The 13,913-nt window shown below is 40.3% G+C and overlaps 1 protein-coding gene across 5 annotated transcripts in view; it reads right to left on the bottom strand.

The window, feature by feature from the left end:
* Poteml2 (POTE ankyrin domain family member M like 2) overlaps positions 1–13,913 on the bottom strand; it is a 58,741-nt gene that overhangs the window by 18,366 nt on the left and 26,462 nt on the right. For 3 of the 5 annotated variants that reach the window (XM_063275936.1, XM_063275935.1, XM_063275937.1), the window contains exons 2-5: positions 7,709–7,823; positions 6,526–6,699; positions 5,442–5,548; positions 3,525–3,577 (exon numbers count right to left, since the gene is read on the bottom strand). In XM_063275936.1, coding sequence (XP_063132006.1) covers positions 3,525–3,577; positions 5,442–5,548; positions 6,526–6,699; positions 7,709–7,823 — 449 coding nt within the window. Of the gene's footprint in view, positions 1–3,524; positions 3,578–5,441; positions 5,549–6,525; positions 6,700–7,708; positions 7,824–12,042; positions 12,868–13,913 lie in introns of those variants that run through there. The other 2 variants (XM_063275933.1, XM_063275934.1) reach the window with 1 other exon arrangement.

Below are 13,913 nucleotides of genomic sequence, written 5' to 3'. Positions count from 1 at the left end.
ACCATGTGTGTTTTTCTGTGATTGGGTTACCTTACTCAGGATGATATTTTCCAGTTCCAACCATTTGCCTATGAATTTCATAAAGGCATTGTTTTTGATAGGTAAGTAATATTCCATTGTGTAGATGTACCACATTTTCTGTATCCATTCCTCTGTTGAAGGGCATCTGGGTTCTTTCCAGCTTCTGGCTATTATAAATAAGGCTGCTATGGGCTGGAGAGTTGGCTCAGCAGTTAAGAGCACTGTCTGCTCTTCCAGAGGTCCTGAGTTCGATTCCCAGCAACCACATTGTGGCTCATAACCATCTGAAATGGGATCCGATGCCCTCTTCTGTGTGTCTGAAGACAGCTACAGTGTACTCATATAAATAAAATAAATCTTAAAAAAATAAATTTTTAAAATGAAAAAAGACAATGTGGGATACCATTCACCTACTAAGGACAAAGATAATGAATTTTGCTGGTGAATGAATAGAACTTGAGAGTATCTTCCTGAGTGACATAACCCAGACCCAAAAGACATGGATGGTGTATACTCACTTATAAGTGGATATTAGCAATAAAGTACAGGATTTCACTACTATACTCAGGACCAAAAGAAGATGAAGAAGAAAGGATCAAGAGAGGATTTTGAATCTAACTTAGAACATACTGTAAAATAGTCAGAGGAGGCAGAGGAAGGAAGGAAGTAGGTGGGAGTGGATAAATTTGGGACAATTGAGTGTTTCAGGATCGGGTCTGGGGAGATACAGAGGAGATGGCTTGACAGCCATGAAAATGAATGGATAGCTGCAGCTGGTAGGGGTGGGGTTATGGAAAAATTTTACTTGATCATCACATTAGATGCTGATAAAGCCATATAAAAACAAACACCCCTTCATGTTAAAAGTCTTAGAGACCTCAGTGATCAAATTTGCATACCTAAACCAGCCAATAGACAATAACAACTTAAATGCAGAGAAACTTAAAACCAGAGAGTAAGCAAAGCTGCCCACATACAAAGGAGACCTCGCAAAATCTACCAAAGTACACCTACACCAAAGGTGATAAACCCTTACAGAAAAGTGTCTGGATACAAGATTAACTCCAAAAACCAGCAGCCCTCCCTCATACAATAGTTAAAAGGGATAAGAAAAAAATTTAGCCAAGCAAAACCCTTCACAGTAACCACAGGGAATATTAAATAGCCCAATACAACTCTAATCAAGCTACTTAAAGTCCTGTCTGTCAAAAACTTTATGTCTCTGAAAAAGGAATTAACAGGACATCTGAAGATGGAAAGGTCTCCTATGCTACAGATGGATAGGATTAACAAGGTGAAAATGGCCATCTTACAAAAAGCATCATCACATTCACTGCACTTCCCATCAAAATTGCAAGACAGTTATTTACAGACCTTGAAAGAGCAATTCTTTCAAAAAAAAAAACCCAAGATCGCTAAGACATAGATAGATAGATAGATAGATAGATAGATAGATAGATAGATAGATAGATAGAGTTAGATATCGATATAGTTATAGATCTTGAATAATAAAATAATTCTTGGAGGTATCACCATCCCTGATCTCAAGACATATCACAAAGCAATCATATCAAAAGTTGTATAGAATTAGTACAGAAACAAAAAGTTGATCGGTGGAATCAAATCAAAGACACACATATCTACCAACACATGATTAGGACAAAGAAGGCAAAACCATACAATGGGGGAAAAAATGAAAGTATCTTCAACAAATGATGCAGGTGTAACTGGATGTCTGCATGAAGAAGAATGCAAATAGATGAGTATTTATCACCCTGCACAAAACTCAAGTTCACATGGATAAAAGACCTCAGCATTGAAGCAGAAACATTAATATCCTTGGAACATTAGTACAGTAGACAATTTCCTAAACAGAACACCAATGTCCCAGCCTCTAAGACCAACAACTGATGAATGGGGACTCATGAAACTGAAAACCTTCTGTAAAGCAAAGGAAACCATTAAAGGACAAAACAGAAGCCTACGCATTGGGAAAAGATCTTCACCAGTCCTGCACTTGAAAGAGAAATAATGGTCAAATTATATATAAAAACCCAAGGAGTTAGACACCAATAAACCAATTGGAAAATGAGGTAAAGTGGTAGATGGAGAATTCTCAACAGAGGAATCTCAGGAGGCAGAGAACTAGTAAATGTTCAGTCTTCAGTCATCACTGAATGCAAATAAAAAGAACTCTTAGATTCCATCCTACCCCAGTCAGAATGGCTAAAATAGAAAACACAAGTGACAGCACATGCTGGCAAGGATATTTAGCAAAGGAAACACTCCTCCATTGTTGGTGGGAGGACACATTTACAACCCCCTTTGAAAAGGAACTTGACAGGTTTTTTTTCTAAAAATTAAGAATGGATGGGATTGGCAAACATCATAATGGATGAGGTAACTGAAACCGAGAAGGACAGGCATGGTATGTACTCACTTAAAGGTGAGGACCTTAGCAGCCATAAATTACAGAATAACCAGGCCACAGTGCACAGACCTAAAGAAGCTAAGTAATGAGGGCCCAAGGGAAGATGCGTGAATCTCACTCAGGAGAGAAAATGAAATAGATATCAGGATTCAATTGAGGGAGGGAAATTTGTGGGAGATGGGGAGGGGAACTAAGGTGCAGAGCAGGTGTGGTGTGGGAGCTGGGACAGAAGATACCAGTGGAGAGGCATCTCTGTGGTGAAACAAAGACCAAGAACCATGGGGGCTCTTAGCAGTCTATCTATGGAGCTGAGACTCGCGGAGCCTACTAGCAGCAGGTGATATGCAGCTTTCAGTGGTCATCTTCTGTACACAGGGGAGACTTCCAGGAGAAGGAGGAGAACACCAAAGCACTCAGAAAAACATCAACCCAAAATTTATCCTACCAGCAAGATAGGCAGGTTAAAATGGAACGGACATTAAGGAGATACCAAACCAATAACTGGCCCAACTTGAGACCCACCCTGTGGGAGAGAGCCAATCTTTGACTCCATTAATGATATTTTGCTATGCTTGCAGACAGAAGCCTTGGATAATTCTTCTGAGAGTCTTCATCAAGCCCTGGATAGAAACAGATGTGCACACCCACAGCCAAATAAATATCAGGTGGAGGTTGGGGCGTCTTGTGAAAGAGTTGGGGGAAGGATATTGAATTCAAAGGAGGACAGTGCCATTGAAGGGTCAGGAACACAAGAAAACCTACAGATTAACCAACGGGGGCCCATGAGGGCTCACAGGGACTGAACCACCGATCAAAGAGCACGTCAGGGCTGTACATAGACCCCATATTCAGAGGTAGCAGACGTGCAGCTTCACGTGCTCTTCATGTGGACTCCTGGTTTACTGAACTGAGGGCAGGTTCACATTCTGTTCACATTTGGATTCCTTTCTGCTAGCTGGGCTGCCTTGTGTGGTCACAGTAGGAGAGGAGCTAAAATGTCTGCACTATTTTATCTAGGGTGAATAAGACCAGCTACAATATAGTAAATTTATATATGATATAAAAATCTTACCTTTGTTAAATCTGACATGCTTCACTTTTTTTTTATGTGCTGGTCTTCTTGCACTGTGGCATAGATTTTAAAGTTATGGTTATCGTACTATTCATAAGAAAAACATTTAGCGAGCATTTGAAGCCCTTTATATTTGAGTCCCCTGTGTCTTAGTTTAGATGTTTACAAACATTCTTTTTTGAAACCGGATCTCACTATGTAGCCATGCTGGTCTGAAACCCACCCCATAGACCATGTTGGACTTAACTCACAAAGGTCTATGTGTCTCCTACCTCCCACAGTCTGGGATGTAATTCATAGAACTACAGGTCTAGGCAAATAATCTTTAATTCATTTTTCAGCAAATGATTATGATTATTGACTGGTATCCTCCCGAATTTCACAAGAGAAAACATGAGGCATGGTTAAGTTTTAAATAGAGCACAAACTAAAAGGCTCGAGAAAGCATACACACAATCTTTCCCTCTTTCCCTCCCTTCCTCCCTCCCTTCCTCCCTCCCTCCCTTCCTCCCACTTAAAAACTCTAATGACAAGATTTGCCTTGCTCAGGGATGTATGGCAGTAGACTCTTAGGGAACACTAGGAGGAAAGATTCCAGGTCTGCAAGGAGATAAGAACTCCAGAGGACAAACAACAGAGTGAAATAACCTGGACGCCTGGGGCTCTCAGAGACTGAACCACCAACCACAGAAAATACACGGGCTGGACTCACACCTTCCCACTCATATGTAGCAGAAGAGCAGCTGGATTTTCATATAGGTCCCAGTCAACTGGGATGGGGCCTATCAAAAAGCTGTTCCTTATACATGGGATACCTCCTTCTAGCTGAGCTGCCTTGTCTGACCTTGGAGAGAGAGGAAGTGTCTACCCTTGCAGAGACTTGAAGTGCCAGGGTGTGGGGATACATAGGGGATCCATGACTGCTCAGAGGTGAAGGGAAAAGGGAACCGGAAAGGACTGTAGAATAAGGAGACTGAGACAGGGTCAGTGAGTTTGATGTAAAGTGAATAAGAAAAAATAAAATTAAATATTTCAAAGAGCATTAAAGTTTTGAAATGAGAGTGAGCTCTCTCTAGAAAGGCTCACCTTAAAGCACAGATCTGTTGTCTGGAAATAATGGCTCAACATAAACAATCGGTAAACATGTGTACTAAACAGGGAATTTCAGCATAAACAATTTTATTTCATATGGAAAGGAATATAGCTTTGTAAGATCATTTTGTAGAGCTAAACATTAACAAAGTCTAGGACAAGATTTATAATTCTACAATACCAGAATATGTGGAAGGAAATGAACTATTTATGTATCCACATTGAAAGCTCCATCTGAAATATGACACAAAAATGTCTTGGACTGCAGTATCAAGAACATTGCTGGTTCATTACAGGATGAAAGTTGACAGAAAGCCTCCTAGCAAAAGGTAGTTTTCTGCTGCATTGGACATTTCAAAACTCAAACAGATCATTAGGAAACACTATTTATTACCTGTGATTATGTATGTATAATTCTAAACATATGGCTTATGCTGTCATTTTTAGAGTCAGAAATTATAAAATTTCAGACTCAGGGACTGGGGGTGTTTATTCATGGTAGAACATTTGCCAATGACACACATGACCTTTAATTCAGTGGCAAACTGTGTCAAAATAAAAAATACTGAAGTGGACCAACAGCTGATCTAGCTTATTCTTTGTCTTGGTTCATGACTCACGAACTGAACTACTGAACTATGTAGTAATCCTGGTACTGCTGTTCTTTTGTTGTGTTGGAACAGTCTCCATATTTCCTGTGTCATAAGCTTTCTAAATATTTGTCTCTGAGTTTTTCAAATCATTTAATATCATTTTAATATTCATACTTAAGTAATTGTCACCATCAAGAACAACACTAAGATTGTAGAAGAGAAGAAACTGTACCTGCTTGACACTTGCACGGCCTGTGCATCTGCACTCTTTGATTCTAAAAATTTTATCATTTCAGTGTGATTTTCATATGTTGCAAGTTGCAGTGGTGTCAAGCCATACTGTAAAGAAAACAATATTACATTTAATAAAACACTTTATAAAGTTCATCACAGATTTTGTGAACATAAACACACACTGTACTGAGTCACAAGGCATCATTTTCCCTACAACACCTGCTGTGCTTTCCCACACACAGCTCTCTTCTTCCCTTTGACACATCTTTTGCCTACACAATACTGCATATGAACACCAATCCCTTCCAGAATTTTCCCCAAACACTCAATGGATCCACTCTTCTTAGCTCCAAAGAGTAGGACCTCTATGGACACAACCCCAAAACGAAGTTTGGTATGCTCCTGTTGAAGGAGTGTGCTCAAGAGGTATCTGGAGCAGAGTTTCTCAATCTGCACTTCAAATATATTTCTTTTCTAAACTAAGAATTATCTCCCAAGGTCAACAGCATCTTCTATGAATACCAAAACTTTTGAAAATAATAAAAATGTTTTTGCATATTGTCTCCAATGATCAAATTTCCTAATTTGCCTGTCACCTCTTTCCTTTTCCAGTCTGCCCTCATCCCTGAGCCAAACCCACATTAGTACCTCCTTAGCTGCAAGCCATTTCTATTTATTCTACAATCATTTAACTTGAAATGTATTTATATTTATTGTCAGTGTAGATGTGATGTGTGTGTGTGTGTGTGTGTGTGTGTGTGTGTGTGTGTGTGTGTGTGTGTGTGTGTTCCTAAAGCCTTTATTCTTGAATTTTAAACAAGGTCAATGCTGAGGAAAACCATGCTGTTCTGTGTTCTTTTGCACTAATTACAAATATGTATATATGTTATATATATGCATATATATATAACATATATATATATGTGTGTGTGTGTGTGTGTGTGTGTGTGTGTATTCTATTTAAAGAAAAAAAGCACTCCTCTGAACACATTCAGAGAGAATGCTTGAGGTTCTGCATGTAGAAAACAGGTCTGAGTGTGACAGGTAGAAGTGCATTGGGAATGAAGTTGAATGACCTTTACCTTTGTTTTGGCTTCAAAATCAACGTTGTACTTCAGGAGCAATTTTACAATTTTTATGTTTCCCCTGGAAGCGGCATGATGAAAGGCTGTATTCCCATGGAAATCTGTCAGATTTGGATTAGCATTGTGCCTGAGCAATATATAAACACAGTCTGTGTTTTGGCACTGCACGGCCTGTGGAAATTGTACAAAGAAATACATCGTCAATTCAAGGAAGCCAAGAGAGACATTTCTACCATGATACTGAATAGTTACCCTTAAATCAGACAGAGTTTTAGTTATTCATATTATCCTTCTATTTTGACACAAGGTCTTCTTAAGTACTCCAGGCTTGACTCATTTAATGATCTCCCCACCACATCTTTTTCCAAGTGGTAGAGTTAAGGGGTTCTACCAACCCACCTAGATGCTCTAAGCACTCAGGTCTGTGCTGGTTGGCTGTCACAGTGCAGAGATTGCTTGTTTGGTTAGATTTTGTTCTTTTTGCCAATGTGGCCCAGGCTTAATACACCTGGAAAGATCCTCACTTGAGGGATTGTCTCTATCAGACTGGGTTCTGGGCAACTGTGTGGAATTTTTTTGTTTAGATAGAAGCAGGAAAGAACTATACATGAACTGACACAGGGCTCCAACTGCATAGGGAGCAGAGAATAGCCTTGTTGTGGCACCAGTGGAAGGCTAAGCCCTTGGTCCTGCCAAGGTTTGACCCCCAGTGCAGGTGAATATGGGGGCAGTAAGAGGAATGGATGGGAAAAAACCCGTATCGGGGAGAGAGAGGAGATGGGGCTTATGGACAGGAAACCAGGAAAGGGAATAACATTTGAAATGTAACGAAAGAAATGTATCTAACCAAAAAAGGAAGTAGGTAAGCCCAAGGTCTTGTGGTAGGGGCATGCCTGAGAAGAAAGTTCTCAGTTGTAGAAGAAATGATGAGCAAACCTTGGTAAAAGCCATGGAAAGCTGCATTCTCCCCTGGTCTCTAGTTTAGTTCTTCCCTCGAGTTCCTGATTTGAGCTCCTGACCAGGTTTCCCACAAGGATCAACTGGGATGTATACATGTAAGCCAAATAACTTTTCCCTCTCCTCAGTTGGTTTTGTTCAGTGCTTTCTCACAGCAGCAAAAACCAAACAAGGACACCTCTAATCCATTTTATACCAAAACAGATAGATGGCCAATAGCTACCTTAATCAACGGTGTGCAGCCTTCATCATCCTGGATGTTAATGTTGGAGTTATATTCCAGTAACAGTGTTACTACATCTGGATGGTTGTGGACACATGCATAATGTAGGGATGTCCTGCAAATTGGAAGCACATTTAAGGACATCTATGAATTCCAAATAAGACTATCATCACCTGTAAGTACTACATAGTCTGAAACCTAGAAAAGTTCCCCAATTGATCTCAGCTTCAATTTAAACCCTACTCTAATATCTGGAACTTACTGGTTACTACTTGGGATTTTTAGAAACGCCACGATTCCATGTCCCCATCCAAGGGATGAACAATAAACATAGTAGCTATCTTACAAGGGGCTGCTGTGATGTTTGAATTTGGATTGGCAAGAAATCTGCTACAACACTACAAGCATTTCCAGCTCCTGAGAGCTCAGCATTTGCTGATCATGATAATGATTTCTCTTCCTAGTGATAACAAACAGAACTTTTCTGTGAGAGAAAAACGGGATTTTATCAGCAGTACACATAAAAATTTTCACAGAAAAAAATTTACATTTCTTATAGAAAAGAACTCTCTTTATTGACCATGTCCTGAGCTTGATAATCCTCCGATCTCATCCGTGTGGTTACCTTCCTTTTTCATTCACATTTTAGCCTCTCTAAGAGTACAAGGTCACTCATCCTATTTACTGTTGTAGAACAATAATTAGCAATATTTTAACACTGTTACTCTACAAAATAAAAGGTAATCATGCAATGCTTTGTGCCCTACATTAAACAAAATATGTCACAACCCACAGGTAAATTGCAATTATACAGGCTGCTTGTATCTATGTACATTTTTAACAATGAACAAAAATGTAAGTCGTCAGTCATCCATACTTTGATTCATTTTTATTTCCTCATTTCATTCTTTTATGCCCATGTGTACTATTTCTGTACTCAGTACCAGTATAGAAACCAGGACCTCATGCTTTGCCATATATTGATCAATGTGCCCATGTACTCACACCAAAATTGGGTAAATATTCCTACAAGGTAATAACCTATGGTGGCCTAGCTGCCTTGCTTGAGATTCAAAAGAATTTCAGCAAAATGAAAGGATGGTTCCAAAGAGCAAGGTTCATTTCATGTTATATTTAAATTTATAGAATGTAAGGAAGCTTGACTGGGCAGAGAAACAAGGAATTACAAATAGGAAGACCTTGAGAGATATTAGAATGTGTATTCTACACAGGAGATATCTAAGTTACATGTGGGGAGTAAATGGACTGACAGAATGAAAAATTACCGTTGGACAAGTCAGTGTTTTCAAAGAAAATATTCAATAAGCAGAATATTTTAAAACTGTAATTCATTCTTGTATTCTTTATATGAAACTCCAGCTTAAAGACTAATTAATGCCTTAGAATTACAAAATGACCAAGAAGCATGTGGACTAGGGAAATATGCTGGTGTTTCATAAACTAAACTGAGAGAGACGTGAAGGAATACCACTAAAATCAGGGAGCAGACAAGGATGCCCCCTACACAAATTCAGCAAAGTGGTGGATATAAAATTAACGCAAACAAATCAGTAGCCTTCCTCTACTCAAAGGATGAACAGGCTAAGAAAGGAATTAGGGAAACGACACCTTCAGAATAATCACAAATGAAATAAAATAACCCAGTGTGACTCTAACCAAGCAAGTGAAAATTCTGTATGGCAAAAACTTCAAGTCTCTGAAGAAACAATTAGAAGATCTCATAAGATGGAAAGATCTCGCATTCTCGCAGATTGGCAGGATTAATATTATAAAATTGGCCATCTGTCCAAAAGCAATCTACTGATTCAATGCAATCCCCATCAAAATTCCAACTCAATTCCTCATAGAGGTAGAAAGAACATTTGCAAATTCATTTGCATTGACAAAAAAATAACAGGATAGTTAAAACTATACTCAAAAATAAAAGAAATTCTGGGGGAATTACCCTCCCTAACCTTAAGCTGTATTACAGAGCAATAATGATAAAAGTGTTATGGTATTGGTACAGAGATAGGCAAGTAGATCAATGGAATAGAATAAGAGACCCAGAAATGAACCTACACACCTATGGTCACTTGATTTTTGAGAAAGGAGCTAAAACCATCTAGTGGAAAAAGAGATAGCTTTTTCAACAACTGGTGCTGGATCAACTGGCACTCAGCATGTAGACTGCAAATCGAACCATTCTTATCGCCCTGCACACACATAAGGCCAAGTGAATCAAGGATCTCCACATAAAACAAGATATACTCAACCTATAGGAAGAAAACGTGGGGAAGAACCTGGAAAACATGAGCACTTGGGAAAATTTCCTGAACAGAACAACAATAGCTTATTCTCCAGGATCAAGAATAAAGAAATGGGACCTCATAAAATTGCAAAACTTCTGTAAGACAAAGGACACTGTCATTAGAAGAAAATGGCTACTAACAGATTGGAAAAGATTTTTATGAATCCTACATCTGATAGAAGGCTTACATCCAATATACACAAAGAATTCAAAAAATTAGACTCCAGAGAATCTATTACAAAATGGGGAGCAGAGCTAAACAAAGAATTCTCAATTGAGGAATATCAAATGGCCAAAAAGAACCTAAAGAACTGTTCAACATCTTTAGTCATCAGAGAAAATACAAATCAATACCACCCTGTGATTCAACCCCACACCAGTCAGAATGGCAAAGATCAAAAGCTCAGGTGACAACAGAGGTAGGCGAGGATTTGGAGGAGGAGGAACACTCCTCCTTTGTAGGTGGGAGAGCAAGCTGGGACAACAACTCTGGAAATCTGTTTGGAGGACCCAGCTTTACACACGCCTGTGTATATACCCAAAAAGGGCTCCAACATAAAACAAGGAAACATATTCCATTACATTTACAGCAGCCTTATTCATAATAGCCAGGAGCTGGAGAGAACCCAGATGTCCCTTCATCTAAAGAGTTCACATGGAAAGACCCATGGCTTCAACTGCATATGTAGCAGAGGATGGCCTTGTTGGGCACCAATAAGAGGAGAAGCCCGTGGTCCTGCCAAGGCTCTAGCCCCAGTAGAACGGAATGCTAAGGCAGGGAATCCAGAAGGAGTGGGCAAACGGGTGGGGTGAACCCTCATATAAGAGGAGGAGGGACGATGAGCAAGGGGGTTCATGGTAAGAACCCACACACACACAGAGAAAAAGGAATGAGGGGCTGGGGTAGTTGTTAAAACTCAATTGGTAAAGCATTTGTCCTGAAAACCTGACTGCTGATCTTGGGATAAGGGGATCCGCAAAGCTCACTTGCCTACAAGTGTGAGGATCAGTGTGCTCCAAGACAGTAAATAAAGCACACCATGGACTTGCTTGAGTGGAGTCTCCAGAACAGAGGGACGATGGGCTGGAACCCACAGGGAGGCCTGCTTGCCTGAGCTCAGGCCTTAGAACCCCATGGTGGTACAACATAACTAGCAGTCGACATTGTCTCTGACCACCACACCCTAAGCTCCACACGTGTGGGGCACAGGAAGTGAGATGAGGACAATCTCTGTCCTTCACATGTGTATCGATGTAAAAACAACAGTACAGAAGGTGATTACATGGGAGCATGGTCACAGTTCCAGTTCTAAATGTCTTTGATCCATTATTATTTTATACTATATTATTATATTGTATCATATACATTATATTATATTATACATTATTATATTGCATCATATTATGTATTAAGAAAGTCGTCATAGAATCAGGGGGAGTGGGAAGTGGGATGGAAGAGGCAGGACAGGATATAACATTGAAATGTAAATGTATGAACTATCTAATAAAAATGAAAAAACAGAAAACAACAACAACAAAGAAGAAAGAAAATCTAGATAGGGGTCTTGGCAATAACAGCTCTAGTTTTGTTTAGTAGAGAACTCAGTTTGATTGCTAAGACACACAGGGCAGCTCACAACTGTCTATAGCTGCAGTTCCAGGGGATCCTGCACCAGGTTCTATCACAATGGTACACAGAAAATACACAGAGGCAAAACAACGGTATTTATGTGTGTGAGTGTGTGTGTCTTTTTGTATGTTTACAAAATGTAAGGGTTAACATAAGAATAAAATTATGTAGTTTCATTAAGGCCTAGGAGCTGCTGTTCCACAGTGTGGAGGTCTCATACGACTAAGAGCATTTAGCAGGTATAAAACCCAGGGGTCCCCAGTGAAAATGAGCCTATGTATGACCACTCTCTACCCTCAGATTGTAGCCCTGGAAGTTGATTTGTCTTCCTCCTTAGCCCTGAGTGTCCCTAACAGTTCCCACCAACCTGCTTTTACTGCTCTCATCAATTACCTGCCCCGTCTATCATATTCATCCACATGATGTTCCCTGGAGTAGATCATACTCTCTGTTGTCACCAGATCTCCAACACTTGCCGCTCGTTGTAATGGACCCACCGGGTCATACCCGATCTGATAGCGGTGAAATTGCCTTGATCTCTGATGACACAGGCAACCTAAACGACGACAGGAATGCCACAGACGTGTGTACCAGCGTCTCCTTCGGGGGAAGTTGAATGTCATCGAGTCTTCATCCATTATTGAGCTAGGGCCACCCAGGACCTTCTTTCCCTCTTCCCTCCCCGTTAACTGATCGCCACCTCCCAAATTCTACAATAATTCTCTGTATTAACAATCAATACTTGCCAACAAAATGTTGGCACGTCCTGCTAGTTCAGCAAATACTGAGCTATAAACTAGTAGCTCAGCTGTGCCGGCACCACCACAGTGATGTGCTCTGAGCACACAATGGAGCTGGCTTAAGGGCAGGACCCTATGATTATGCTCCATGTGTGCCCCCCTCAGACTCCACTGTTAGGAGCCCAGCCCCCTCAGTGCTTGTTCAAAGCTCTGTCAATGTTGACACTGAAGTAGATCTACTTGAATGGCCTTCAAAGGGAATACTGAGGGCAGTTAGGGCAGCCATTGTAATCTGTAACCCTAAGACTGGACTGATGGACCTAAATAATCATCCTGATTTAGCAAACCCCAGACCCAAAACAACAAATATTTCATGTGTCTGCTGTTAAGGATGTTAGGTTTTAAGTATCTGATATGAGAACTACAATCTGGATAACCACACAGGATTCCTGACTATCTACTAGGGAACTAGGGGGCAGAAGAATATCTGCCCAGGAAGAGGAAGGAGTGTATAGTGTTGGGAAGAGATAAAAGCTAGAATAGGAGGGGTTAATGAGAGGGAACCGGGAGAAATGGGTAGAGGCAAAGGGTACACACTTCTACCTCCCTCGCATTTTTCAAGCCCCATTACCCTCCTTTCATATTCATCAACATGATGTTGACTGGAGTTGATCACTCTCTCCAGTGTATCCAGGTCACCTGCTGGCTGCATGTTGGAATGGGCATACAGATTCATACTTGATAAGGAAGAGGGTCAATTTCTTTTTCTTAACCAGGCACCCACTGCCCTGGCATGCAAACCTAGGTAAAGTAGGAAATAAGGGGAGGGACAACAAACACTAAAGTCCCTTTGAAAAAATTAAATGGAAATCTACTCTATCAGCTTCCTATATGTATGGAATACATATGGAGCCAAAAACTAACATGACACGAGGCTCCACCTAGACATGTTGTGCCACCAAGTTACAAATCCAGCAACAGGAATGGGTAGCAACCTGTTGAGTCATTACCCAAAGGGTCCTATAGAAAACCTTGACCATCACAAGCCAGTGCCAAGACTATTGGTTGCTCTATACAATCTGATGTTCAGGACTGACTTCTGAAGATAACATTTCTGTCATCACACAGTGGGGGATAGGTTGAGCCGGGGTCTAACTAGACTCTTCACACTACTAACCAGAGTTCATAATACTGGAAGGTACCCTGTCTGCTACTGGAGGGCAAAGGTAATCCTCAATATCAGTCAGCTTCAAACCCTGAAACCTACAGTAACACCTACAAAGAAGCTCAAAGGCATCTTCAAATCTAATTATAGGCGATCTAGAACCCTCATATCTTCACAGGCCCAGACATACATATAGTACACACACAGACACGTAGGCAAAACATTCATACATGTGAAAGAAGCGTAATCTTTCGATAATAATTGGTTTACAGGTATGTAATACACTTATGCACTAAGTTCATTCTTTCCAAGTATATAATCTAGGAGTGCATTCTTAGTATGTCATTAAAATTATGCAC

The sequence above is a fragment of the Rattus norvegicus genome, chromosome 16, assembly GCF_036323735.1.
Source record: "Rattus norvegicus strain BN/NHsdMcwi chromosome 16, GRCr8, whole genome shotgun sequence".
Classification (NCBI taxonomy): Eukaryota; Metazoa; Chordata; class Mammalia; order Rodentia; family Muridae; genus Rattus; species Rattus norvegicus.
Note: the sequence above shows the minus strand (reverse complement) of the source record. Positions and strands in the feature narration are given on the sequence as shown.